This window comes from Pelophylax lessonae (genome assembly GCF_965119305.1).
Source record: "Pelophylax lessonae genome assembly, chromosome: 4".
Classification (NCBI taxonomy): Eukaryota; Metazoa; Chordata; class Amphibia; order Anura; family Ranidae; genus Pelophylax; species Pelophylax lessonae.
Genome location: NC_138771.1, coordinates 239,461,942 through 239,489,309, shown reverse-complemented (window position 1 = coordinate 239,489,309; position 27,368 = coordinate 239,461,942). Strand labels below are relative to the sequence as shown.

General features: G+C 43.5%; 1 protein-coding gene across 17 annotated transcripts in view; it reads right to left on the bottom strand.

The window, feature by feature from the left end:
* NRCAM (neuronal cell adhesion molecule) overlaps positions 1–27,368 on the bottom strand; it is a 352,914-nt gene that overhangs the window by 61,408 nt on the left and 264,138 nt on the right. For 10 of the 17 annotated variants that reach the window (XM_082254972.1, XM_082254962.1, XM_082254963.1 and 7 more), the window contains 7 exons: positions 19,338–19,367; positions 16,974–17,075; positions 15,135–15,332; positions 13,866–13,936; positions 11,282–11,507; positions 11,053–11,168; positions 178–382 (listed from right to left, as the gene is read on the bottom strand). In XM_082254972.1, coding sequence (XP_082111098.1) covers positions 178–382; positions 11,053–11,168; positions 11,282–11,507; positions 13,866–13,936; positions 15,135–15,332; positions 16,974–17,075; positions 19,338–19,367 — 948 coding nt within the window. The remainder of the gene's footprint in view (positions 1–177; positions 383–11,052; positions 11,169–11,281; positions 11,508–13,865; positions 13,937–15,134; positions 15,333–16,973; positions 17,076–19,337; positions 19,368–27,368) is intronic. The other 7 variants (XM_082254976.1, XM_082254965.1, XM_082254966.1 and 4 more) reach the window with 1 other exon arrangement.

Below are 27,368 nucleotides of genomic sequence, written 5' to 3'. Positions count from 1 at the left end.
GAATAAGTTTTAACATATTTGGGGTCCACATGCTTATTGCCTTCTTACCATGGTAATACCCACTAATATGCAGAGTTGTGGATCCAAGCCCAGAAAATTTGAATTGCAGAAGTGGATCAGTGAAATATCAGAGTGGGTTTGTCTTTTTCAGATACCTTCACGTATTTAACTAATTACCTCCTTCAGGTGTCTGAAAGTATTTATCCTTGCTAGAAGGGCCTTCTCCTTTGCCATTGACAACTCTCACATTAAGGATGTAGTTGGTGTCCGGCAGTAATCCAGGAAGCATCCCATGGGTCCTGTTTCCAGAAAACGTCAACATCCATTTTTCAATATGTCTTCTATTTCTGTTTGTTCGGTTTAGTGCTTTCCAGTAGTAGACCTGCAATATGCAATAGAGTGGCACGAAGAACAATGAAAATAAAATCAACGAAACCATCCACTAACACTGGTTATCCATACTGTGTGTATCATAGAAAAAGAGGAATTCTACTGTGCCTGTAAATTCTGTATCTTGAAGCACAGTTTAGGCCACATGAATCGATTTGTTTACCATGGGTCATATACCACTACTTTAAGATGCTTGCACACTGGAAAAAGCTTCCCCGGGCCCACCCCTTAGTGTCCCCAAATAACTACGCTCACTCCGCTAGACCCCAGTTTTGTTAGTAAGGAATAAAGAGATCACACAGAAGTAAGAGGAGGGACCTGTGTTCTATATTGTACTCCAAGGTACAGAATTTACAGGTACATCAAAATTCCTCTTACCTTTATCATAGCAAAATGTGGAGGTAGGCAAAAATACAGTTAAACAGCAGCAACAGACCCACATGAAAAAAAAAACAAGAATGCCAACATGCCCAAAACAAACTGTTGACACTAAAAGCACCTTGCTGCTGGAGCAACATCTGCCTAGCAAATAATGCTTTTGGGGGAAACAGAATTTTGGCAGTGGCTCCATTAAAAAGAGGAGTGCATATTCTAGATTCTGTATAGGCCCCAGAGCCCTTTTTCTATGGAATGTGAGCTCAGGAAGGAAAGGAGGAATTCCTTTAGTGAAAACCATGTGCAAAAATGATCAGTATATTCTAAGATGTAGGTAGATAGATAAAATAATATTTAAAACTTAACATACCATGTAAAAGCCAAGCTTGGCTCTCCACCAGATGCTATATAGGCATACAGGTGGCAGTTGTTTTACTGATCAATAAGAGGGTCAGATGGTGGCTGTCTTTATGTGAGAAATGATCTCAAAGTGAGTATGGAAGAGGACCTTGTTGATGGAGAATGTGATGGTGCTGAGGCATTATGGATAAATCAGTATAGGGGTGGGAATTATTGGAGTTTGCTAAAGGCCACCCAGTGTTAATGAGGTGGAGATTTAGCTCATTATGCAGATAGAAAGTGCTGTAAGGGCTAGGACAGTGATAATAAAGGAGGATTTTAACTACCTTGAAATTGACTGAAGTAATAACACTGCTGGATTAGTAAAATGGTGTAAATGTAAAAACCTATTACAAGTTATTTTATAGTACAATTTACTGAAGCCCCAACTAGAAACAATGCTCTGCAGGACCTGGTAATCTCAAACCATGCAGAGCTTATTACTAATGTTCATTTGAACGAAAATCTGGATATCAGAAAACATAACATGATATAATTTAATATAAAGCCGTAAACGAAAATCACACACTGGAAAGATAAAAACACTTAATTTTGTCATAAACGTAATGTTGTCATAAAAAAACACAGAACAGAAATGGGAATGTTTTGAGGTGACTGCATGCAAACATACTGCAAAATATAATCCCATAGACAATATGTTTAAAAAGCTTAAAGGATAACTTCACCTTTTGTAACATGTTACACTCATATTTAGGGTGTAACATGTAGCATGTTACAGAAGCACCGGCCCCCACTCCCCCCATCCTCCGTTCTGACAGCTAGCGGGAGATCCACCCCCACCTGCCACAATCTGCAAAAAACCGTCAGGGGAGGGCTGGGAATCTTAGGCCTGGGGGCAGGTCCAGAGAATTCACCCATTAAACCACAATATCAGGTCACCATCTATGCCTCCCTTTTTATTTTTACGGATATTGATGTTATGAAGCAAGACAAATACGATACAACGTGGTAACATAATTTAATGTTAATAGCAACAAAAGAGGTTTGCAGTGCCCATCTATGCAGCCTTCCCAAACTGTCAATGGGTCGCGAGCCGCATATCAATGGGTTGCCAGCAGTCACTGCTGCCAGCCCATATATATATATATATATATATATATATTAGAAAAGAATAAATACAGCATGGCACTTCAGCTCTGCAGTTCTGTGGGTAATTTGCATAAACCACTCCCACCTACCAATCAGACAGTAGAAGTAGAAGCAGATAACGTCTACTGTCTGATTGGTAGGTGGGAGTGGTTTATGCAAATTACCCACAGAACTGCAGAGCTGAAGTGCCATGCTGTATTTATTCTTTTCTAATACAGGGAGTGCAGAATTATTAGGCAAATGAGTATTTTTGAGGATTAATTTTATTATTGAACAACAACCATGTTCTCAATGAACCCAAAAAACTCATTAATATCAAAGCTGACTATTTTTGGAAGTAGTTTTTTGTTTGTTTTTAGTTTTAGCTATTTTAGGGGGATATCTGTGTGTGCAGGTGACTATTACTGTGCATAATTATTAGGCAACTTAACAAAAATCAAAGATACAGTATACTCATTTCAATTATTTATTTTTACCAGTGAAACCAATATAACATCTCAACATTCACAAATATACATTTCTGACATTCAAAAACAAAACAAAAACAAATCGGTGACCAATATAGCCACCTTTCTTTGCAAGGACACTCAAAAGCCTGCCATCCATGGATTCTGTCAGTGTTTTTATCTGTTCACCATCAACATTGCGTGCAGCAGCAACCACAGCCTCCCAGACACTGCTCAGAGAGGTGTACTGTTTTCCCTCCTTGTAAATCTCACATTTGATGATGGACCACAGGTTCTCAATGGGGTTCAGATCAGGTGAACAAGGAGGCCATGTCATTAGCTTTTCTTCTTTTATACCCTTTCTTGCCAGCCACGCTGTGGAGTACTTGGACGCGTGTGATGGAGCATTGTCCTGCATGAAAATCATGTTTTTCTTGAAGGATGCAGACTTCTTCCTGTACCACTGCTTGAAGAAGGTGTCTTCCAGAAACTGGCAGTAGGACTGGGAGTTGAGCTTGACACCATCCTCAACCCGAAAAGGCCCCACAAGCTCATCTTTGATGATACCAGCCCAAACCAGTACTCCACCTCCACCTTGCTGGCGTCTGAGTCGGACTGGAGCTCTCTGCCCTTTACCAATCCAGCCACGGGCCCATCCATCTGGCCCATCAAGACTCACTCTCATTTCATCAGTCCATAAAACCTTTGAAAAATCAGTCTTGAGATATTTCTTGGCCAGTCTTGATGTTTCAGCTTGTGTGTCTTGTTCAGTGGTGGTCGTCTTTCAGCCTTTCTTACCTTGGCCATGTCTCTGAGTATTGCACACCTTGTGCTTTTGGGCACTCCAGTGATGTTGCAGCTCTGAAATATGGCCAAACTGGTGGCAAGTGGCATCTTGGCAGCTGCACGCTTGACTTTTGCGCCTTGGTTTTTCCACACGCTTCTTGCGACCCTGTTGACTATTTTGAATGAAATGCTTGATTGTTCGATGATCACGCTTCAGAAGCTTTGCAATTTTAAGAGTGCTGCATCCCTCTGCAAGATATCTCACTATTTTTTACTTTTCTGAGCCTGTCAAGTCCTTCTTTTGACCCATTTTGCCCAAGGAAAGGAAGTTGCCTAATAATTATGCACACCTGATATAGGGTGTTCATGTCATTAGACCACACTCCTTCTCATTACAGAGATGCACATCACCTAATATGCTTAATTGGTAGTAGGCTTTCGAGCCTATACAGCTTGGAGTAAGACAACATGCATAAAGAGGATGATGTGGTCAAAATACTCATTTGCCTAATAATTCTGCACTCCCTGTATATATATATATATATATATATATTGTGACAGGAAGTCAGGTAAATCTGGGAATGTAATCACTGAGAGGAGACACATTCCCACCTGCTTTGAAAGTTCACTGATACTATAGGGTGTTGGCTGCAGAGAGAGCCAGCAGGAAGTTGAAAACCATTCAGCTGTTCAGAATGAGGAGATCAAGGACTCTATAATTTGTCCAGAGAAAATCTATTGAGTGCTGCCTCCTGTCGCCGTGTAGGCTGGGAGAGGAGGACAGACATACGTGTACCTCCCGACGCCGTGTGGGCATGGGAGAAGGACTGCTGCCGCCTGTCGCCGTGTGGGCTGGGAGAGGGGGACAGTCGGATGTGTGCCTCCCGACAAGCTGGTGAGCATGGGAGAAGACCCCCTAAAGCGATGTGAAGCTAAGGAGGGTAACCACGAGTGAAGACGTCTCAAAGGTGAGAAGACAAAGTGTTCCATGTGAAGAGTGTGAAGAGTAAAGGGACCTGTTAAATGAACTGTGTTCAATATGAAGAATCTGAAGAGTAAAGGATCCTGTTATAAATGAACATGTGCTGTGTGAAAGAAGACAAAGGGACATGTTCAATGGACAATGTTTGTGCTGTGTGAAAAGCAAACAAATGGACATTTGAGTGTCTGCTGTAGGATCAGCAGTGTCGGCCCAACAGTAGGTTGGAAAGACTTCTTAGGTAGGTTCCAGCGTGAGAAGGTAGCCGCCCACAGAGGCAAGGATTTATTTTGTCTTTTATTTTATTTTGGCTGTTTTGATGCTTGCAATTGTGTTAAGTAAATTGCATGAATAAATCAGTCTTGTTTTCAACCTCTAATCGGCTATCTCTCTGTGAAAACGCACCCCCAAAGGGGTCATCCACGCCTACCACCGAGCTAATCCCTCACATATGGTGGAGGTATGCAGTGGGCATAAGCAGAGATCCCTGCAATGGAGTGCATATGTTTGATGAACTTTGTCTGGTGCATGAGATTGCACAATCTATGTGTGCAGGAGAGAAGATCCTGACAGAAAAAAAAAAAAAAAAAAGTGTTTTAAAGAGACAGGGGTCTCAAAATTTTTTTGATGAACTTTGTTGTGTCTGGTGCAAGTGACTGCACAAACTGTGTGCGCAGGAAAAGAGATCCTGCAAGAGAGAGAAAAACTACATGTGTTGAAGAGACAGTGGTCTGAAAATTGTTTGCTGGACTGTGAAAAATTTGTTTGTGGAGTTATTGAAGATGGGGCGGTCCAAACGCCTGAAAAATGCAAAGATAGATGAAATGAGAGACCGGATTCTTTGGATGGAGGGGATGTTGCCGTCTGAACCAGCCCCATCCATGCCTAAAGAGAGTCTACTAAAGAGGAAGGTTGTTGTCCCTAGCAACACTGATGAAACTGCTATGGAGACGCAGTGTGCTCAGATGAAAAGTAAACTCAAAATGGAGGAGATGTTGAAACATCTGATTATATCAAATGCAGCTCAACAGCAAGCAAATGCAGCTCAACAGCAGGCAAATGCGGATTTTCAGCGGAGCTTTGCAGCTCAGCAAAAGGCTCACCAAGAGAGCATGGCAGGCTGGAAACAGAGACGCCAGCAGCCAATGGAGGCCATCGGTTTGGAAGAAACCGAGTATGTGTGCAGGGCTGAGTTGGATGCCTTGCAACGGAAAATGGAAGAAAAGGAACAAGCCTTGGAATTGCTTAAAATGGAGCATAGAAACTTGCAGGAAATGAATGAACTACTCAAGTCTCATGTGTTACAGTGGGAAGAATCCACTGCTCTTCTTTTGGTCGAGTTGCAAAAACGCAGAGAGACTATAATGGAGAAAGATACCATCCTCATGGAAAAGGAAAGTGAAATTCAGACTTTGCAGAAGCAAAGTATGGCTGATATGTTGGAGTTGCGTAATCAGCTGGAAAAAAGTCTTCAGTGTTTGGAAGTTACAAAAATAGACCTGCAGGAGTCGCAGGAACAGAATGTTGCTCTGAAAGCGACATTGTCTCTCAACGACAAAGAGAAAAGTGAAAGAGAGGCTAAATTACTGAGTACTGTGTATGAGCTCACTACTTTAAGCAATGTGGTAGATGAATGGCGTGCGGACTGTGAAAGTTGGAAAGGGGAAGCCCAACGTGTCCAGCAGCAGTTAAAGGAGAAAGAAGCCTGTGTGGCAGAATTACATTCTTATTCCCAGATGCTAGCCAGTGAGGTGAAAGCTCTTATGCAGGGAAAAGGAGAGTCTGAACACAAGAGAAAAAAAGTAGAGGCACAGCTTCTGGAATCGCAAGTCAAGGTGTCAGAAGGTGACCGATTGTGTGCTAAGCTGTCAGAGAAGGCAAACCGACTGCAGGTTGAGTTGGACAATGTTACAAATCAGCTTTCTCAAGCAGACAGCAAATCTAGAGAAATTGCGGAAGATTTTTCTATCTTGGAATCGCAGCTGCAAGACACGCAGGAACTCTTACAGGAAGAGAGGTGTCAAAGGCTGAGTTTTAGCACAAAGCTCAAACAAATGGAAGATGAGAAAAATGGCTTCCTGGAACAATTAAAAGAGGAGGCGGAAGCAAAGAAAAACCTATCAGAGCAAGTCGCAACATTGCAAGCTCAGATAGCGGATATGAAAAAACGCATGGAAGAAAGCGTTGGTTCATTACAGTGTGTTGAAGATGTGAAAAAGAAGTTTGATCAGATGCTTGGTGAAGAGAAGACTGTGTCTGCAAAATATGCAGAAGAACGCGCACGTGCAGAAACGGAGGTGCGTGTTAACGAGAGCAAAGCCCTGTTCTTGGCTCGCTCTTTGGAGGAAGCTCTAGAGTGTAAGGCTGAACTAGAAAGTGTTAAACAGCTGTGTACAGAGATGGAAGATTTGGTCAGCTCCAAGGATGATGTTGTGAAAAGCGTTCAGGAGCTAGAAAAGTCTAAGCGAGCCTTAGAACAGCAAGTAGAAGAGATGAAGATTCCGTTGCAGGAACTGGAAGAGGAATTCCAGGCAACAGAGGATCTGTCCCAAAGAGGGGATAGTGTGCCTGATGCAGTTTTTAAAAGGATCAGTGTTTTGGGGTCTGTCCTGAGTGAGCCTCAGAAATGTGACGACATGTGGCTTGAATCACCCCTTTGGAATAAACCGTTCCTTCAAAAACTTCAAGCATTGGAAAATGTATCATTAGAGCTTCAGCAAACAAAGGAGCTGAGTAAGAAATGTGATGATTTCTCAGTTCAGGCTGAAAACCTAGTGGGGAAAACTAAGGCTGTTGGTGAAAACGTGAAGCAAATGAATAAGTGCCTTTCAGGGAGTGTTTCCAAAATGGAACTGGTGAAAGACGGGTGGCAGAAGTTTGATCGTGATCTTGAGATGCATTCCATGTGGAATTCAGATAGAGAAAAAGAACTAGGTGACCTTGAGCGGTCAAATAGTTCAGCAGAAAGTGCATTGAAGAAACCTGTAAAAGAATGTGTTGCAGTTCCATGCTTCTTCACTGATGCAGAGAGGAGGTCTATAATGGATACCACCCAGATCGCTGGGTTCAACTGTGTTGTTGCCTTTAACCCCTATGTTGGTGTAAGGAAAGTTGATGATGTTCTGGTTGACTACTTCTGTGAAGAGTTTGGCAAGAAATATAAACTGAATATCAAATCAAATAGTAGGCCTTTACTGCGACTCGCTCAGGAGGGCGAAAAGTTTAAGAAGTTGATGAGTGCAAATGCTTCCGATCTGCCTATGAATATGAAATGTTTGGTGAATGATATTGATATCTCTGGGAAAAGGAACAGGGGTCACTTTGAAGAAATGTGTGACAGCCTGTTGTCTCAATTGGAAAATCCTCTGCACAGCATCTTAGAGCAAGCAAAGCTCAAGAAGGAAGATCATTCCCTTTTACAACAAAAAGTCAATGATTGTGTACAGATGTATGGAGAGGCAACTCAAGTCACAGAGGGATGTCAAGAGTCCCTACTTGGAACAAAGCTTAGTGAAGCAAAGGTTCTCAAAGTTTTGTGGAAAACATTTATGGATTGCAGAGAGAGGCGTCTTAAGAATGTTGAAGACATTAAGACTAGCCCAATTGAGTTGCCTATGGATCACGGTCCTCCATGGTGGATTGGACAGACGGTTATGAGAGACAAGCTGTCTGACATTTATGAGAAAGCTGTCAATGAAGATGACAGAAACGAGAAGGAGCAAAATGATGCCAAAAATGCAGTTGAAGAATGTGTATATGAGATGAGAGACAAACTGTGTGGCATTTATGAGAAATCTGTCAATGAAGATGACAAAACAGTTTCATCCGGAAGCTTGAGGATAATAGGAGGCTTATCAGTGAGTCAGCAGTGCCTGACACATGCGTGCCTGGAAATATGTGTCCCAACCCTAGGGTTGAAACAAGAGGGGGGGGTATGTGACAGGAAGTCAGGTAAATCTGGGAATGTAGTCACTGAGAGGAGACACATTCCCACCTGCTTTGAAAGTTCACTGATACTATAGGGTGTTGGCTGCAGAGAGAGCCAGCAGGAAGTTGAAAACCATTCAGCTGTTCAGAATGAGGAGATCAAGGACTCTATAATTTGTCCAGAGAAAATCTATTGAGTGCTGCCTCCTGTCGCCGTGTAGGCTGGGAGAGGAGGACAGACATACGTGTACCTCCCGACGCCGTGTGGGCATGGGAGAAGGACTGCTGCCGCCTGTCGCCGTGTGGGCTGGGAGAGGGGGACAGTCGGATGTGTGCCTCCCGACAAGCTGGTGAGCATGGGAGAAGACCCCCTAAAGCGATGTGAAGCTAAGGAGGGTAACCACGAGTGAAGACGTCTCAAAGGTGAGAAGACAAAGTGTTCCATGTGAAGAGTGTGAAGAGTAAAGGGACCTGTTAAATGAACTGTGTTCAATATGAAGAATCTGAAGAGTAAAGGATCCTGTTATAAATGAACATGTGCTGTGTGAAAGAAGACAAAGGGACATGTTCAATGGACAATGTTTGTGCTGTGTGAAAAGCAAACAAATGGACATTTGAGTGTCTGCTGTAGGATCAGCAGTGTCGGCCCAACAGTAGGTTGGAAAGACTTCTTAGGTAGGTTCCAGCGTGAGAAGGTAGCCGCCCACAGAGGCAAGGATTTATTTTGTCTTTTATTTTATTTTGGCTGTTTTGATGCTTGCAATTGTGTTAAGTAAATTGCATGAATAAATCAGTCTTGTTTTCAACCTCTAATCGGCTATCTCTCTGTGAAAACGCACCCCCAAAGGGGTCATCCACGCCTACCACCGAGCTAATCCCTCACAATATATATATATATATATATTGTGCAGAATGAAATGTAAAGTTTTTAATATATATGTGCATTATGAAGTACATTGAATACAACATTTAAATGGCTTTTATTGTTCATGACAGAATTCAGCACCGTAATGTGAAAAGGCAGTTGTTATGGGCTGCCAGCAGTGACTGCCAGCAAACCACTCTAATGCGGCTTGCGACCCACTGGGTTGCGAGCGACAAGTCCTGCCCTAACAGACTGAAGCAGGCATAGTCTCTGCTTTCTGCACATCTATCAGGATGGATGGATTACAGTGTAGTGTATTAGTGTATTCTTATGTGAGAAATGGTGGAATATTGTCTGATAGAGAACACAAACACAGCTCTTATCGGGGCACATTAAAGGGGACTCTGACCACATATGTTCTAGCGCCCGTTAATTTAACGGGCTTAATGTCTAGTGTTGCTATAATCCTCTTTGTTTCCCAATGCTACAGTAGCTTCTCCTGTCACTATGTTTTATAAAAAAAAATGCTGGCTTTACCTGATTTCAGGGCGCCGATCGGCCATCACGTGACCCAATGCCTCTTTCCTCTCCCTGCCTGACAGCTGCAGCGGGCGGAGCCAAGATTCCCCCGCTGATGTCAGTCAGAAGGGAAGGAGGAGAGAGCTGGCCAGTCACGTGACGGGTAAAGCCAGAATTTTTTTATAAAACACAGTGACAGGAGCAGCTAGCATTGGGAAACAGAGGATTATACAACATAATAAAAGGTTTTTCAGCATTAGAAGGGGAGGGGGCTGGCATCTGATACAGGCCAAATTACACAGTACACTTAATAACGTATATTGTACTTGTAATTATTTTTTACATGAATAAATGGTTGTGGAACGAATCTCCTGAGTTTCCATTATTTCTTATGGGGAAATTCGCTTTGATATAAGAGCGTTTTGGATCACAAGCATAATTCCGGAACGAATTAAGCTCGCAAACCAATGTATTACTGTAGTAAACTTGGTGTAGACTTATTCACTTTAAGGTCATTATAGAAGACAAGGGGGCGCACTTTAGAGGAAAAGAGATTAAGTTCTACAAAAGGAAAGGCTTCTTCACAGTAAGAGCTGTAAAATGTGGTATAAACTCCCTCATAAACCAGTTCTGGCCAGCTTAGCACATTGTTTAAAAAAAGTGCTAGATAGATTCCTTAACGTACAAAATATAATTGCAAGTCAACATATTTAGGTAATAATACCAGAGATTGTTGATCCAGGGAATATCCATTTGCCTCCTGAGGGATCAGAAATATTTTTTTTCCCTACTGGAGCAAATTAGACCATAGATTTTTCTTCCATCCACTGGATCAAATGTGGATATAGGATTGTAAATAGGGAGGTTTTTAATGATTTTTTCTATTGGTTGAAACAGATGAACTTTTTTCAACTTAACTATATGTAGCTATGTTTATCATATTTTGAATTAGGACTTTATGTATAATTTACCAGCACTATTTATTATTTTTAAAAATATTACAGAATATAAGAAAGCTTGGATAACACATGTAACAGACTTAAGCAGGCCAAATGTTGTGAAAAACAAAAACTGATAAATGTGTGGCTATAGATATGAGTAATTTTGCAGAAATAAAAGTATAAAGTTATTGGCTATTACTCTAGGACCAGAATAATAGCTGGCAAAGCAGCAAATATTTTCATAAACACAGAGTATTGAGTAACTACATATTTGCAACAAAACACTATTAGTATGAAACAAAATTAAATACCCACCCGGTATCCCTGCAAGTGACCCCTGACCGATGTCAGAGGGACAGAGTCCCACTGAACTTTTGCTAAAGTGGCATTAATGACTTCTATTTCAACATTACCAGGCGCAATCATGGGAACTAAAAACATAAGAAAAAAATTTAGCAAGTGGTCATTGTGGTACATATTAGACTAATTTACTTTTGTTTTTAAAGTTATGTTTTAGGTCACTCTAAAGACCTTAGAGACTTACGATCTTCTCCAGAATGTCCAATTACAACAGCTGGCTCAGGGGCATAACCAAGGTCATTTAATGCTTGAACCTTTATTTCATAAGGAACAAAGGTAGGTGTGCCAGACACTATGTATTTAGAAACGTTTGCAACTGTGACAGATGTCCATTCTTCATCAAAATCCTTCTGCCTCCAGCTGACTTTGTACTGGAGACCAGGTCCATTGGAGTCAAAACCTCTTATAGGCTGTATGAGAAAGGATAAGGCAACGATTATTTAGAGATAATTCAACAATCTGCTCTTTCTCTAAAGTAATAAAACATATTTCCAGAGCCTGGCTAGCTAACCTGAACTGACATGACCAATGTGTAGGTCCCAATGTATTCATGGACACACATAGAAATATATATTTATATATATATTGTCACAAAAAGAAGCAGAGTATAATTATATAGGTTAGGCTAGTGTGCATTTTTCACAGTGTGGAAAATATCCTAGTACCCTTAACTTTGACACCCTCCTCCAGCTCTAGATGTGCTTTATCAGCTTATGTAGAACAGGCATCACTAAATGGAGGACCGCAGTCTGGACCAAGATTAGGTGACAGTTTTATCAAGGCCAGGATGCATTTCTGAAAAGGGATAACATTCACAATGGTGTATCCAGGATGTAGCAGCTATGGCGCATGCCTTGGGTGAAACTTTATTGGGGTCACCCTGGCCAAGCTACTCAGCAGCCTGGGTGTCCCTCTCTCTCTACTTCTTTCCCCCTCCGCCTGGCCACCCTATAGTCACCAGTGCAGCCTTGCCACCCTGTAGTTGCCAGTGCAGCCAGATTCCTCTCCCAGGTTCCCCCCCCCCTCAAATGTCATCCTCTGGTTGCTAGGGCCACCCCACATCTTAGCAAACAATCACCCCCTTGTCAACATTCCTTTGCTCCAGACCTGCTCTGCATCCTGCCCTCTGCCATGCTGCCATGAAGCTGTTTAAGAAAGGTCTGTGATGCATGGGGTCTGTGCTGTAAAGTAAAGTCTGTGATGTGAAAGGGGCAGTGATATGGACTGAGGACAATGATTTATAGAGGGACTGAGAGGGGGGGGGGGGCTGTGATGTGGTGATGTGAAGGGGGGCTGTAATGTGATGTGGATGTGAAGGGGTGGACTGATAACATTGATGCAAAGAGAGTACTGTGATGTGAAGGGTTGTAATGGTGAAGGTGGTGCTGTGATATGAAGGCGGGATGTGTTATGAAGGGGGTGCTGTGATGTGAGGGGGGTGCTGTGACATGGAGGGTTGTGATGTGACGGGGAGGGGTGTGTTGTGAAGTGGGGGCCTGTGATATGAAAGGAGATATAGAGAATCATGCTCCATCTATAGCAGGGGTCTCCAAACTGCGGCCCGGGGGTCAGAGGTGGCCCTTTAGCCCTGACGTCTACCTGCCCTGCACTGACTTTCCGTCTCCCTGGCAACACCTGACTCCTCTCCCCGCACACGGACCCAAAGCACTGGAATCCACTGGCCCTGCCGGCAACCTGCCATTCAGAGGACGTCATGCTGTTTCCCATACGGACCTGCAGGATGTTACCTTTTATATGCTCCTGATTCTCCATCTCTTTGTAAGTGCATCCTAATAAAGTGCTCTGTTTAGCTTTACAATCTCTACTTCGATCGGCACTGCTCTTTTATCTGCTTTTTCCGTACAGAGCCCTTCCTACTCTGACGAGCTGGCTGCCATTTCTACATAGACTTTGTTTTACCTTATTTACTGAACTATATGCACTATCTACCACTGGATCCCCTATATGGGCATCCCCCACCTCCCCAATTGCAGTTTTTATGCCACTCTAGACATTTTCAGCGCTTGTCAACTTACTCTTTTACAGGAGGCAGCCCTTTGGTTGCCTTTATCCAGCCCTTGGGGCACTTTTCCTTCCATTGATACAAGGCACTATTCCTCCCATGGACACCAACAAACCAACAATGGGGTAATATTCCAGCTACTGACATCAACAATGGGGCACTATTTCTCCCACTGACACCAATGATGAGGCTCTATTCCTCAAATTGACACCAAAAATGGGGCACTATCCACTGACACCATTGATGGGGCACTATTAATCCCACTAACACCAATGATGAGGCACCATTTCTCCCACTGACACCAACAATGGGGCACTATTCCTCCCATTGACACCAATGATGGTGTATTATTCCTCAAACTGACACCAACAATGGGGCACTATTCCTTCCACTGACACCAACAATGGGGCACTATTCCTTCCACTGACACCAATGATGGGGCACTATTCCTCCCACAGACACCAATAATGGGGCACTATTCCTCCCACAGACACCAATAATGGGGCACTATTCCTCACACAGACACCAACGATGGGGCATTATTTCTCTCCCTAATACCAAGATGCATTGTTTACTCCCCCTGATGCCAGAACATTTTCAACCCCCAATGGCCAAAGTCTGGCCATTCTAATCTGAAGGTCAGCAAACTGGACTTTCTTTAGAAAGTTTGAAGACCCCTGATCTATACTAAACATTCAAAAATGTGTTATGAATTCAGTTTGAAAAGAAAGCTAAATATACTTACGTTCCAAGTGATTACCAAATTATCTGGCTCTGTACCAACTCCTTTAATACCAGACGGGTTTGTATCAGGCTCTGAAAATGTTGTAATTGTATTAATTTAGTTATGTAGCAAGTTATGATAATTACCCCCTAAATGCATTCTGTAAAATTAAAATACCAATTTAATAACCACATTGTTCCTTCTGTACATAACTGGATAGGAGTCATACATTTAATTAATTGCAACAATGTATTTAAAACTACAATGAAAAAGAAATGACTGAACCCAACAATAAATAAACATTGTGGAGGGGTTTTATATGAACTACAGGAACCTAAAAAATGAAGAATAGTGCTACCAGCACATCAACATTCTCAAGATAAGCTATGTATTTGTCATATGGAAAAAGCAATGTTTTTAGAGCCACTAAAAGGACAATCAGGCAACAGTGACTAAAGAAAACCCATCAAGATAGGAAGATGGGAACTCATTTTCTATTTTTTTTGCTTTTATTATAGCACACCTCTAGCCAAATGTTTTCTATTTTTAAATAGTGGTAAAGGGTTAAAACCTCTATGGCAGCCCATAGATGATTCTTTTATTTTTTGTTCAACTGGCGAATTAAAAGAAAAAACACAAAAACTTGATTCCCCCATCCACATCGAATCCTCCCTGCTGAGTCTTTGTATTTTGACAGTGGGGAGACTTCCGCTGATGGCCACTCCCCCCATTTCTTCTTCTGCTGTCACAGGAACAGGAATTATGAAATCTTAACAGTATTCCAGCAATAAAAACTTGACAGTGATACTTAAGCTGGCCATAGATGGGTAGACTTCCAAATAAAAATTCTTAGTAAAAGAATGTTCTAAGAACGTTTGTTCAGTTTTCTAGTGTGGTCAAATTTCGACTGCAGTGATGACAGAATTAGAAGGAGCAGGATGTAAATTTTTTCCCAAACAAATGAATTTATATCAGTGTATGTGGTTTTCGTTTGGTAAAGTCCATTCATTTCAAAATCAAATGTTAAAAGAAAACAAAATCTTTCAAACAACAAACAAATTTCCCTAAGACTTTTTGTTCACAATTCTATCCATCTATGGCGAGTACTTTGAAAGTCTATTCAAAACTTAAAAAAAAACAAAAAAAAAAAAAGTATTTTTTGGCTGCAGCTGGATGCAAAGTGGTCAAAATGGCATTAACATGATAGAAGGCACAGAAACATTACAACTAAATATATAAATTTTTGCATCACTGAGGTGATGTTATACAAATTAGACATATTTTACAAACCTGCTGCCTTTGTCATATAGCGTTCAGAAGGTACACTGGGGTCACTTCTGCCAATTTCATTAACAGCAATAACTCGAAAGGAGTAGTTAACATAAGGAGAAAGACTCAGAGATGCTGTAGTCTGTGTACCGCTAACTTTGGTCTGGAGGCGCCAGATGCCTGGTTCACGCATAGCATCTTCATATTCAATGATAAATTCTATAGAAAAAAAAGGTAAAAATATAAATTCTAAAGAAAATAAAAATATTATCTATTTAGTGGTTAACTAAAAGATAGAAAAATGACAAACACATAGACTGTTTTATACATCTACTGTATATTTAATGGTTCAATGTAGGTGCAACAAATTAAGTTCAGTGCAATGCAGCCTGTAATGTAGAAAGTGGTTGATTCTCTGCTAGTATTAAAGTGGTTCTAAAGGCAGGACATTTTTTACCCTAATGCACTCCCTGCATCAAGGTAAATATTATCCCAGTAATTGTATCACCCCTCATCTCTCATAAACTTACCTGAATCCTATCTCAATTCAGCATCGTGCCCATCTGCAGTGGTGCTGGTCTGTGTTCCTCTCCTCACAGAACAAAGATGCAGCAGCAGGAGCCATTGGCTTGTGCTGCTGTCAATCAAATCCTGTGAGGAAAGAGCAGGTGGCAGGGCCGAGCTGTGCTCTATTAATGCACACAGCCTAGATTGGGAGCAAGTCTACAGGTGTTCCCCAATAGCAAGTGACCTGCTATGGGGGCACACATAAAAGAGGAGGAGCCAAGAGCAGGTAAGTATACCATGTTTATTATTTTCATTTAAAAAATTACTTTGAAACCACTTTAACCACTTGCCGACCAGTCACTGGGACTGTACTGCGGCAAAGTGGCTCGATTCCGTCCAGCAACGTAGACCTACGTCGCTGGACTCCTCCCCCTGTAGGCGGCGCTCGCGCGCCGCCGGAGGCGCCCTCCCACTGTTTTCAGTCACAGCGGGAGTCAGGCCAGGGGAGGAGCGGCAGCGATCGCGGCTGCTCTTCCCCGATTGTCGGGGAATCGAGTTTGGAGATCCGCCCGCTTGTGTAAACAGAGCGGGCGGATCTCCTAAGTGACAGGCAGTGTCAGATTGCAGGGTTCAGCATAGCTGAACCTGCGATCTGTCCCTGTGTCACTCAGTCACCTCCCCCCACACACGTTAGTAAGCACCAGGCATACATTAACCCCTCTCTCTCCGATAAAATTAACCCCTTCCCTGCCAGTGTCATTTTTACAGTAACAGTGCATATTTATAGCACTGATTACTGTAGAAATGTCACTGGTACCCCCAAAAGTGTCAAAAATGTCAGTCAAGGGTCCGATCTGTCCACCGCAATGTCGCAGTCCCGCAAAAAAAATTGCAGATCGTCGCCATTACTCGTTAAAAATAAAAACACCAAAAATGACAGAAATCTTTCCCTTAGTTAGTAAAATTTTTTTGCGCAAACCAATCAAAATACGCTTATTGTGATTTTTTTTTACCAAACAGGTAGCAGAAAACAAATTGGCCAAAAATTTAAAACAATTTTGATTTTAACATTTTTTTTAGGGGAATTTCATATAAAAAAATGTTAAAAATATTGTTATTTTTTCAAAATAAACGCTCTTTTTTTGTTTATAGCGCAAAAAGTAAAAATCGCACAGGTGATCAAATACCACCAAAAGAAAGCTCTGTTTGTGGAAAAAAAGGGATGTAAATTTAGTTTGGGTACAGCGTCGCACGACCGCGCAATTGTCAGTTAAATTCGCACAGCGCCGAATCGCAAAAAGTGGCCTGGACGTAAGACAGCAAAATCCTCCGGTGGTAAAGTGGTTAACTTACCAGTAATAGGACTGTTATTGTCATCTCCTGACACCCAGGACAGTTGCACGCTCTTTTCAAGAGGATCAGTCAATTCCAAATCAGAAGGTGCCTCTGGCCGATCTAAAAGTCAAACCTTTCATTATATTGTGTAAATAGACTGCATCCTGTAATAATTGAGAGAGATTAGCAGCACTTGCAGAAAAAAAATCTTTGAAGCACATCTACTAATTCAAATGAAGCAAAAAGAAAAAAATGAGTGAGCCCATTCACATGCAGCCAATCATTGCACTGTAGATGACAGCAGTGGCAAGTCAAAGATACATGCCGCTGGCAGAAAAAGAAAGACAACGTTTCTGTAGATAAATAAATGTGAAAGTATCATAAAGCTTTCAGTGCAGCCATAAATAAAGCAACATTTCATGCTGCGTTCATTAAAAAATTTACTTCTGTTATTTCATATAACTCCATTAATCAGAGCTATAACATTTCTAGTCTTCTGCTCTAAAGTATGTTCAGTATCAATGTACATAAATACAGAGTCTGGCACTTTGCTCTATTTGAGAAGTTCATGCCTTTGCAGTTTACCTGCACTCATTTATATGACCCATACTGTAGCAATAATTTAGAGGCTAATTCACCCAAAAACAATATTTCTGTTTAAGGAGAAAACATGATGATATAAAGTGGTACACCAGAAAACAGGTAGACACACAGTTCAAACAGATACATTTCATCTAACCTTGGATATGTCACGCATTCTTGTAATACACACACCTCTATTAGTCAGGATGATCATTCTGCTTTTTCCTGGTGAACCATTACTGTTTCCTGGTTCAGCTTCAGAGGTTCTAATTGACAATTATCTTTTCAGATAAATGGCACACACTTCCAGAAAAACACTCCAATATCATGCTGAATGCCTTCCGAGAAGAGTGGAGGCTATTATAGTCATAAAGTTAGCTGGAGAAATTCCAAACTAATGCCCATAGATTTGGAGTTGGATGTCCAGTATGGCCAGTATGGCCAGTTGTCCACAAACCTTCGGCCATATATTGTATATTTTTCAGCTGGTAATTTAGTGGTTTGCCTCATTTTCATTTTAATCTTTGCCATGCTCTTTTAATCTCTGGGAATTCTAGCTAAACAATTGACCCACCCACCCTGTCATCTTTGCCACCATAGTCTCCATGACAGATGGTGGGTGCTTCATCTTGTCTCAGTCTTTAAAAATTGACAGAGTGTAAAAAAATAATGCACAACATATGAAATGATTCATATTATGTCCCTTGACAGCAAGCACATAACTGTGTTAAAGTGAAGGGTCACTTGCACAGTAATACTATAAACACAAGACTTCCAACCAACACACTGTACAACACAATAAGTATCACAACACAACTACAAACTAAAGACCCTTGACATATCTAGCAGCAGAATGATATGTGTGCACAAATGAACCCTTTTGTTGCAGCATAAGTCATGCAAAAATGTAATTATATTTATAAATAAAAGGAAAATAGTTTCATTAAAGGGGAAGCATCAGCGCCAGTAAAACAAAACAAATCTGGGATTCTGTAGTTATACATCAAGAGCTTGGTCAGCTATCATATTACAAATAATCAGCATGATCATACAGTACTTTTAAAATGGTGAATATTTTAGACTTCCTAAAAATCATTTACAAATAGGCTATTATGCAGGGTCAGATTGGGGCATTCATGGCTTGCTACAAACTCCCCCAAAAAGCATAAATTAGCATTCAGTGTAAATTTCGGATTGATTTCGAGATATTAAGTTACCCACAGACATAGGATGACTGTTGGCTTAACCAAAATGTCTATGGGAGACTTCCAACCCCGCAAGCTGGCTGTTATTGGGGAAAGCAATTGATTAGACAGGTTAGAAAACCTGTTCTGATTAACACTCTTCCCTACTAAGAAACTGCTATCAGTCTGCTGTTTTTGGCAATCTGCTTCATTTACATAACCCTGTAGGTCAAAAAGCTGACCTTACAGGTTTATACAGCCCTCTGAGGGTGGTCTGAATATAATGTAGGCCTGACCACTCTCCCAAAAAGACAGCTAGCCTTAGACAGCGGGAAAAACATGTACATGCGCAAGACATGTGAACAACATTCCGGATGCACACTAAGACTAGTGGGCAGCAGAGGATCTTCTATTAAGTCTGACACTGGCATTTAGCATGCATAGTGTAGATTGCTACATGTATTTCTTATTCTTAAATGCATATTTCCCCTTTAAGCTATGCATTAAGTAAAATAAAAATCAGAAAATGCCATGCAACGTGTCAAAAAAATGGACATGATGAACTTGTGATAGGTTTAAAGCAGAAACATATACATAAGTGAAAGTTTCAGTTTACCGTTCTTTACAGGTGGTGGCAGAGTAGCTTCTGCAAGGAATATTAACAAAGTATTAGCAACAATCAATGGCCAGAAAGCAATGGCCACGCCAACCAATTTAACCATATTTTAGCAGGGTAACTGAAAAAAAAATGGGATTTTTGACTTACCGTAAAAGCCATTTAACTTATGTTCATTGACGGACACAGCTTCTGATTCTTCTTAACCATTGGGTTATACTGCCCCCTACAGAAGTAGGACACTAGGCAGGAAAAAGCTTGACTACGCCTATGGGCAGTCCCAGGGAGTATACTCCCACTCTCAGCTGTAGGCCCTCAGTTTTGTTACAAGCAGTGACAGAAGAAAGCCAACTCCACAGGGGGGTGGGTGTTGTGTCCGTTAATGAACATCAGAGAAATGGATTTTATGGTAAGTCAAAAATCCCATTTTCTCTTTCGTTCATTGATGGACACAGCTTCTGATTCTTCTTAAAGCAGAGTTCCGGCCTCAAAATCCACTTTGGGCCATCCGCTTGCTCAGTGTCACCTAAAAAACAAATGGATAGTCCCGATTTTTTTTTTAATTACTTACCTTGATATTGAAGAAAATATACTTACCTTACTTCCACTTCCTCCCTCTGCGGCCGCGGCCCGCGCTGTCACTTCTTGCTTGCATTGATTCCTGGGAGCTGAACGTCATCGCTCCCAGGAATCAATGCGCCTGCACCGGCCCCACTCGTCAGTTCCGGTGCAGGCGCGTCATTCCTTGCTAAACAGCTTCTGGGCATGCCCAGAAGCTGTGCAGGGATGATGCGCCTGCCCCAGAAGTGACGAGCGGGGCAGGTGCAGGGCACTGTGGGACCGAAGAGGACACAGAAGAGGATGCAGAAGAGAACGCACTGGCTTCAGCTGCCCACACCAGAGATGGCAGCGCTGGAGAATACATTTTTAAGGTAAGCATTTCTTCTAAAAGATAAGTGCGACCTGGGGCAGTTCAGATGCTATCCATTGTGGAATACACTAGCCCTGACTTTCCCAGGAGTATTTATAGTGAAAAATAGTTTCCAAGGCCGGAACTCCGCTTTAACCATTGGGACGTCCCAAAGCAGTGTTAAACATGAGAGGTGGGAAAAACAGCAAAAAAAAATTCCCAAGGCTAAACATAGCCAACCAGGTAATATGAAGCTCAACCAAGAACAATTGGAGCTAACCTGAAAAAAACAATACACCCTCAAAGAGGATCAGGTCCTCTAAACAGCAGCCTGAAAAACCTTTCAGCCAAAAGAAGCATCTGCAGATGCCAACACATCCAGTTTTTAAAAATGTTGTGAAAGTGTGCACAGATGACCAGGCGGCCGCCTTGCAAACCTGCATCACTGATGCCTGATGATGAAAGGCCCAGGAGGCACTAAGCGCCCGACTAGAGTGCGCCTTAAAAGGGACAGGAGGAACCTGACCCTTAATTGAATAGGCCTGAACCACAGTTTGTCTGATCCATCTGGAAATGGTCGCAGCAGAAGTGGCCAACCCTTTCCGAGGTCCATCTGTGAGTACAAATAGCGAGTCCGATTTCCTAAAAGACTCTGTAGCTGCCAGGTACACCCTGTTTGCCCGAACCACATCCAGGGAATGTAAGGAAATTTTCTTAGGATGTTTAGGCCTGGGACATAGGGAAGGCAACACAATGTCTTCGTTGAAATGGAAATCAGAAACGACCTTGGAAGAAATGAAGGACAGGGACAAAGAACCACCTTATCACTATGAACCACCAGGTAAGGTGAACGACAAGACAACACCGCCAGCTCCAACACCCTGTGCGCAGAAGTATTAGCCACCAAAAAGGCTACCTTCTGGGATATCGTAAGCAGGGGAGCCTCCCAATATTTTCGAAAGGAGGTTTCTGGAGAACTGACAGTACCAAATTGAGGTCCCACAGCAGCAATGGAGACTGCACTGGAGGAGCCAAGTATCGAACTCCCTGGATAAAGTATGCACCAAAGAATGTGTGGCGAATGGATGGTGAAAGAAAACCACCAAGGCCGAAACCTGGCCCTTGATGGTACTCAAGGCCAGGCGCTGATCAAACCTCCGGGTTGGAGGAAAGTCAAGATCCGAGCCACCAAAAAGGAGCAAGGGTGAACCCCAAGAGACTCACACCACGAAATGTATATCATCCAAGTACGATGGTAGATCTTCTTAGAGGCAGATTTTCTAGCCTCTAACAGCGACGGAATCACAGATTCAGACAAACCTCTATCCTTCAGCACCTGGCTTTCAACAGCGAAGCCGTCAAAGCCAGCGACTGTAAAGCAGGATGGAAGATTGGCCCTTGGGACAGCAGATCTTCCCTGAGAGGAAGTCTCCAAGGAGTATCGGCGACCAGCCATACCAGATCGGCATACCAAGACTGGCGAGGCCAGTTTGGAGCCACTAGAATGACTGGAATCCCTTCTGCCTCGATCCTGCGCAGGAGTCTTTGCAGATGTTTGAGAGGGGGGAAAGGCGTACATCAGACAATACTGACTCCAAGGAGCCACTAATGCGTCTGTGGCATCGGCAAGAGGAACCTGAGACAGTGTCACAACCTCTGTACCTTCCTGTTGAGACAAGAGGCCAACAGGTCCACCTCGGCGGGAGTACCCCACCGGAGACACAACTGATGAAACACCACCACAGCCGAATGAAGTGACAATTCCCCCTGGTCCAATGCCTGTTGACTGAGGTAATGTGTTGCCACCCCTGGAATGTGTACAGCACAGAGAGCTGGAACGAATCAGTCTTCCCACCTTAGAGTGCCGACTACTTACTAAGCCGCCAGGACACTTCTTGTGCCCCCTTGGTGTTTTCCCTGCCAAGTGCCAGAGAATGAAGCCATCAAATCAGGGACCCTCTCGTACCCCAGCTCAACAGGATCAGAATGTTTAGATCTAGACTGTGAATTCTTGTCCCATTTCAACAGAATCTCTTTTTGCAGAGATCTTGCGTGGAATTGTACAAATGTAAACGCCTCAAAGGTAGGCACCATTCGGCCCAGCACCTGCATGCATGCCTGGAGGGATGACCATCTGTTGGACAACAGAAGCTGAATTGCCTCCTGCAATTTCTTGAGTTTTTCCAGAGGAAGAAACACTCTGGCTGAGGCTGAGCCTAGAGTCAGATCCAGATAGTCCAGTTTTGTGGATGGAACCAGAGCAGACTTCTGAAATGAAACTGAACTTCCTTTTCAGTTTGCAGAGTAATCTCCAAGTTGTCTATCAGAACAATTGGAGACTCTGTTCACAGAAGAAGATAGTCCAGGTACCCCAGTACCACGATCCCCAACTGACGCAACAATTTTAACACCGGGGCAAAAACTTTTATGAAGACCCGAGGGGCGGGGCGAAACCAAAGGGTAACGCCACAAACTGACAATTCTCCTCGCCCATGTCAAAACAGAGGAAGAGCTGGTGACCGGAACATATTGGAATGTGAAGGTAGGTGTCCTTGATGTCAATAGAAGAGAGCAAGTCCCCCTGATGTAGGGACGCCAATACCATGAAAACTTACTCCATTCTGAACTTCTGTACCCACACAAAGCAGTTTAGCGCCTTGAGGTCCAGAATTGGACACAACTTGCCTTCCTTCCTGGGAACTGTAAACAGGTTTGAGTAAAAACCCTAAATAACGTTCCAAAGTCAGAACCGGGAAAATCATCCCTTGACTTAGCAAGGCTTGCAATGCCCCAAAGAGACCCCCATCAGCGGCCTAGGGACAAGCGCAAGTTGGAAGGAAAAATCCTTTCCGGAGCGTAAGAACGAAACTCGATCTTGTAGCTGGACCGTTTTACCTCATGGATCCACTTGTCCTGTACCAGGGAGGTCCACGGATCCTGAAAGCAGCAAAGACGTCTCCCACCCCAGATATGCAAAGGAAGTCTTGTCTGCAGGTCTGGAAGCGCAGCTCATGGCTTACCAGACCAGGTCCTCTTGGAACCTCTGGAGGAGGCCCTTAAGGGCTTTAATCCCTTGTCCTGAGACCCTGGGGGACAAAAAAAAGACCCTCTTATGAGCTGAGAAGAAAAGGCCCATGTCTACGACGGGGCTCCTTGTCCTTGGTAGCCTGTGGAAGAAGAACTCTTCCCCCCTATGAGACCCATATGATGTCATCCAGGGAAGCTCCAAACAGGCGATTCCCTTTAAAGGGGAGATCGGATAAGACCTTCTTAGAAGCCTGGTCCGCAGACCAGGGTTTTACCCAAATAATATGCCAAAGGACCATTCCTGAGGTGACTCTTCAAAGGAGTACCTACAGCAAGGCAAGTAGGAAAGGAGAAATGAGCGTTTTTGGATGCTCCAAATCTTTATAGACAAAGACCTATAAAGTGCCGCACGAGATGGCTTAAGGGCGTCAAAGTAAAGTTAATCTCTGCAGCAGCTTCAGCTGCATCCTCCCCCTCCAAGATTCCTGCAAAGATGTAATCAGTGCATGAACATTACACCTTCTTGTGCGCAGCCAATGGAATGGAGGAATCATCCCCACCATCACACAGAACAGGGAGCGTGACTACAACCCAGCAGGGTGGACCACGTCCACAGCAACAGGGCCAGACCCAGATCTGATGACACAGATGAGGCAGGGGAGGGCGGGGCTCTATATACTAGTCTCATGTTCAAGCGCCAGCTTACCCGGAAGGCATAACAACCAGGGAAGGGCCGCTGACTGAGGTCCCGCAAAGGGGACACCAACCTGGGGCCCACAAATTAAGGTGTCATCTTTTGAGCACCTCCATGGAGGCCTGCAAAAGAGGCCGCAACAAGAAAAAATTAGCCACTTTAAAGGGGACCACCCGCCGTGATGCGGGTGCACAGGCAGGATACCCTGATGGTCCTGCAGCGCTAGAAAGGACAGGTGCCCTACAGTATAATGGTGGCAGTTGCCAACAAAAAAATTAAACTGCCACCTCTCCCAAAGGAGGCACCTGGCTGGGCCGCATGGCATAATAGGCCGCAAGACGCGACCTAAATTTTTGTGGGCACCCAGCTGCATGTGCCCGGGACCCAGGCCTAAACTAAGCAAGCAGGGGGGAAGAGCGGATGCCCAAACAAAGGGCAGTGGCTTCAGCCGCCCTCACTGGGGCCACCCCCTTAACAGGGATGCCCGACTTGGCTGCATGGCCTAGTAGGTCGCAAGCCGCAGCCTAAACTTTTGTGACCACCCAGCCGCCTGGGCGTGGGCCCCAGTGGGACCACAAAGAGGCAGCAGAGAAGAGGGCGGATGCCCAAACAGAGGGTAGTGGCTTTAGCCACCCTCACTGGGGCCACCCCACATAGCACTTGACCAGTAGGCCGCAAAGCCGTGACCTAAATTTTTGCTGGATCCGGCTACGTGAGGCTTGGACCCACGGATGCTAGGCCATCCGCTCAACCAGCCTAACAACTGCAGTAGGAAGCCCAGGGGACATACCAGTACTAGAAACCAAACCCCAGGGTGGCGGAGAACACTGCTCAACCTGCCGTTGTGCACCAGGTAACCCTGGTCAGGAGCAACCCCAACATGCCCCCCTCAGGAACAGGTGGCAACAACCAGCTCATAACCTCACCCAGGGAATGGGGGGGGGGGGGAGAGGGGGTCAAAAGACCCAAAGTGACCACCTAAATTCAGAGGGCCTGAGGGGAAGGAGGGGAACCCGGGGGTCTTCTGACCATCCCAGGGAGGGGCCCACATCCACCCCAAAACTCTCCAGGGGAAGAGGGGGGTACTGCTACTTACCATACCGGGAACAGGGTGGACACCACTCCGGACAGAGATAGGCTCCATCAGAATAGGGGGGGGCTGTTGGCCAGGAGGAATGGTGTGACTCAGGCTGAGGCCAAGTTAAGAAACTTAACTCGCAGGCCAGCCCCCGTCCAGTGGGGCTGTGTTGCAGGCGATCTAACATAGAGCCGAGGCCTGCGCTCGCTCGTTGGCCAGACTGGGGGGACCCTCTGGATTTTGTAAAAAATATGAAGTCCGTCGCCCAGTCCAGCAGTTGATTGAAGATATTCACAGGAACAAAATAACAAAGATAGGGAAAAATTGCCAGGACCAAAGCCCCTAGGTCCTTACTCCTGACCTGGGCATGCCTAAAGCTGAGAGTGGGAGAATACCCCCTGGGACTGCCCATAGGCATAGTCAAGCTTTTTCCTGCCTAGTGTCCTACTCCTGTAGGGGGCAGTAGAACCCAATGGTTAGGAAGTATCAGAAGCTGTGTCCGTCAATAAACGAAAGAGAAATGTAAACGAAAGAGAAATGTATTTTTTAAAATATTTATTTGTCTGAGTAGGTTTAGACCCCGTTCACACTGGGGCGACGCTACTTGCCGGGGCGACCTCACAGGTCGCGTGCGCAGCTCGCACCGGGACCTCGGAGTGGCTGGCACGGACTTCATATCATTGAAGTCAATGCAAGTCGCTCCGGGTCGCCCCAAAGAAGCTCCGGACCCTTTTTCTAAGTCGGAGCGACTTGTGTCGCTCCTATTAGAACGGGTCCACAGCTTCTCTATGGCAGGCGACCTACGGCGACCTGTCAGGCGACCAGGTCGCCTGACAGGTCGCCCCAGTGTGAACGGGGTCTTATTGAAAAGTGGCATAATAGGCGGGCCTCTGCAATCACATCTTTGCAAAGGTCACTGCATTTAACATAAAATCTTACTAAACACAGCTTTGTTCTGACTTCTGTACAGTGAGACTTGCATTGCTGTAACCTGCAGAGGATATGCATTACGGCCTGTGTTTACCACTGAAATCAAAGCATACTGTAGACATATGGGAATGAGTATCTATGTGCAGCCTGAACACAAGCATCTGCAAATACACACCTATTAGCTCTTGTACCTTGCTGCCACTGGTATTTTCTGGATATTATGCACTGCAGCAACAGTTTGTCAAAGTGATCTTTTTCAAAAGGTTGTGATGTCATATTAATGAAAATCTATTTCTCTTTGGATCAGTTTAAAAATGAAATCAACACCTGACAGGGTGCTAAGAACTTAAAGTGTTACTAAACCCACAACAGTTAAATTAGTCTGTATATGCAGTAATGCATGCTTGTTATACTCACTGTGGAACCCAAAGGGTTAATTCTCTGCATTGTGTGAAAAGGCTGTTTGATTCTGTCTTCTCTGATCCTCCCCTTCTTCCATTGTCCCCAATCTATCTGCTGATAGAACAGAGCCTTGGGAACACTCTGCACATGCTCCATTTGGTGTGCATTGTTAGAGAGTGTTTTTTTTTTTCTAGGAAGAGTGCATGTGATCAGTGCAGGGCCAATCAACACTGTCCAGACAAAGGGTCAGGGGGTCCTGCACCCATAGGACCCATTGTTATAGGACAATCAGAGGAGAATGAAAACTACTCCTACAAGCTTTAATCAGACACTGATAAAAATCACATGACTGCCCTAACTGCTAATGAGAAAAGGTATTTAGCAGTTTACATTTACTGAAATAATTGCATTTCCATGCTTTGTGTACTGTGGGTGGCCAGATGTAGTGAATGCAGGGTCCTGGGTTTAGTAACACTTTAACTACTTAAGGACCAAGCCTATTTCTGACACATGTTGTTTACAAGTTAAATTCAGTGTTTTTTGCTATAAAATTACTAAAACCCACAAATATTATATATAGAATAGAAAATTAGAAAAGACTCTTGAGAATAAAATGGCAGTCATTTACATTTTTTGGCACGTGGTATTTGCACAGCAGTCTTTTTAATGCGATTTTTTTGTAAATAAAATACACTTCACTGAATTAAGAAAAAACTGAAATAGTAAAATTAGCCCAATTTGTTTGTATATTGTGAAAGATGATGTCACGCCGAGTAAATAGATACCTAACATGTTACATTTTAAAATTGCGCACACTCGTGGAATGGCAACAAACTATGGTACCTAAAAATCTCCATAGGCTATGCTTTAAAAAAATGTTAACGGGTACCAGTTTAGAGTTACAGAGGAGGTCTTTTGCTAGAATTGTTGCTGTCACTCTGACAATCACGGCAATACCTCACATGTGTGATTTGAACACGTATATTTGCA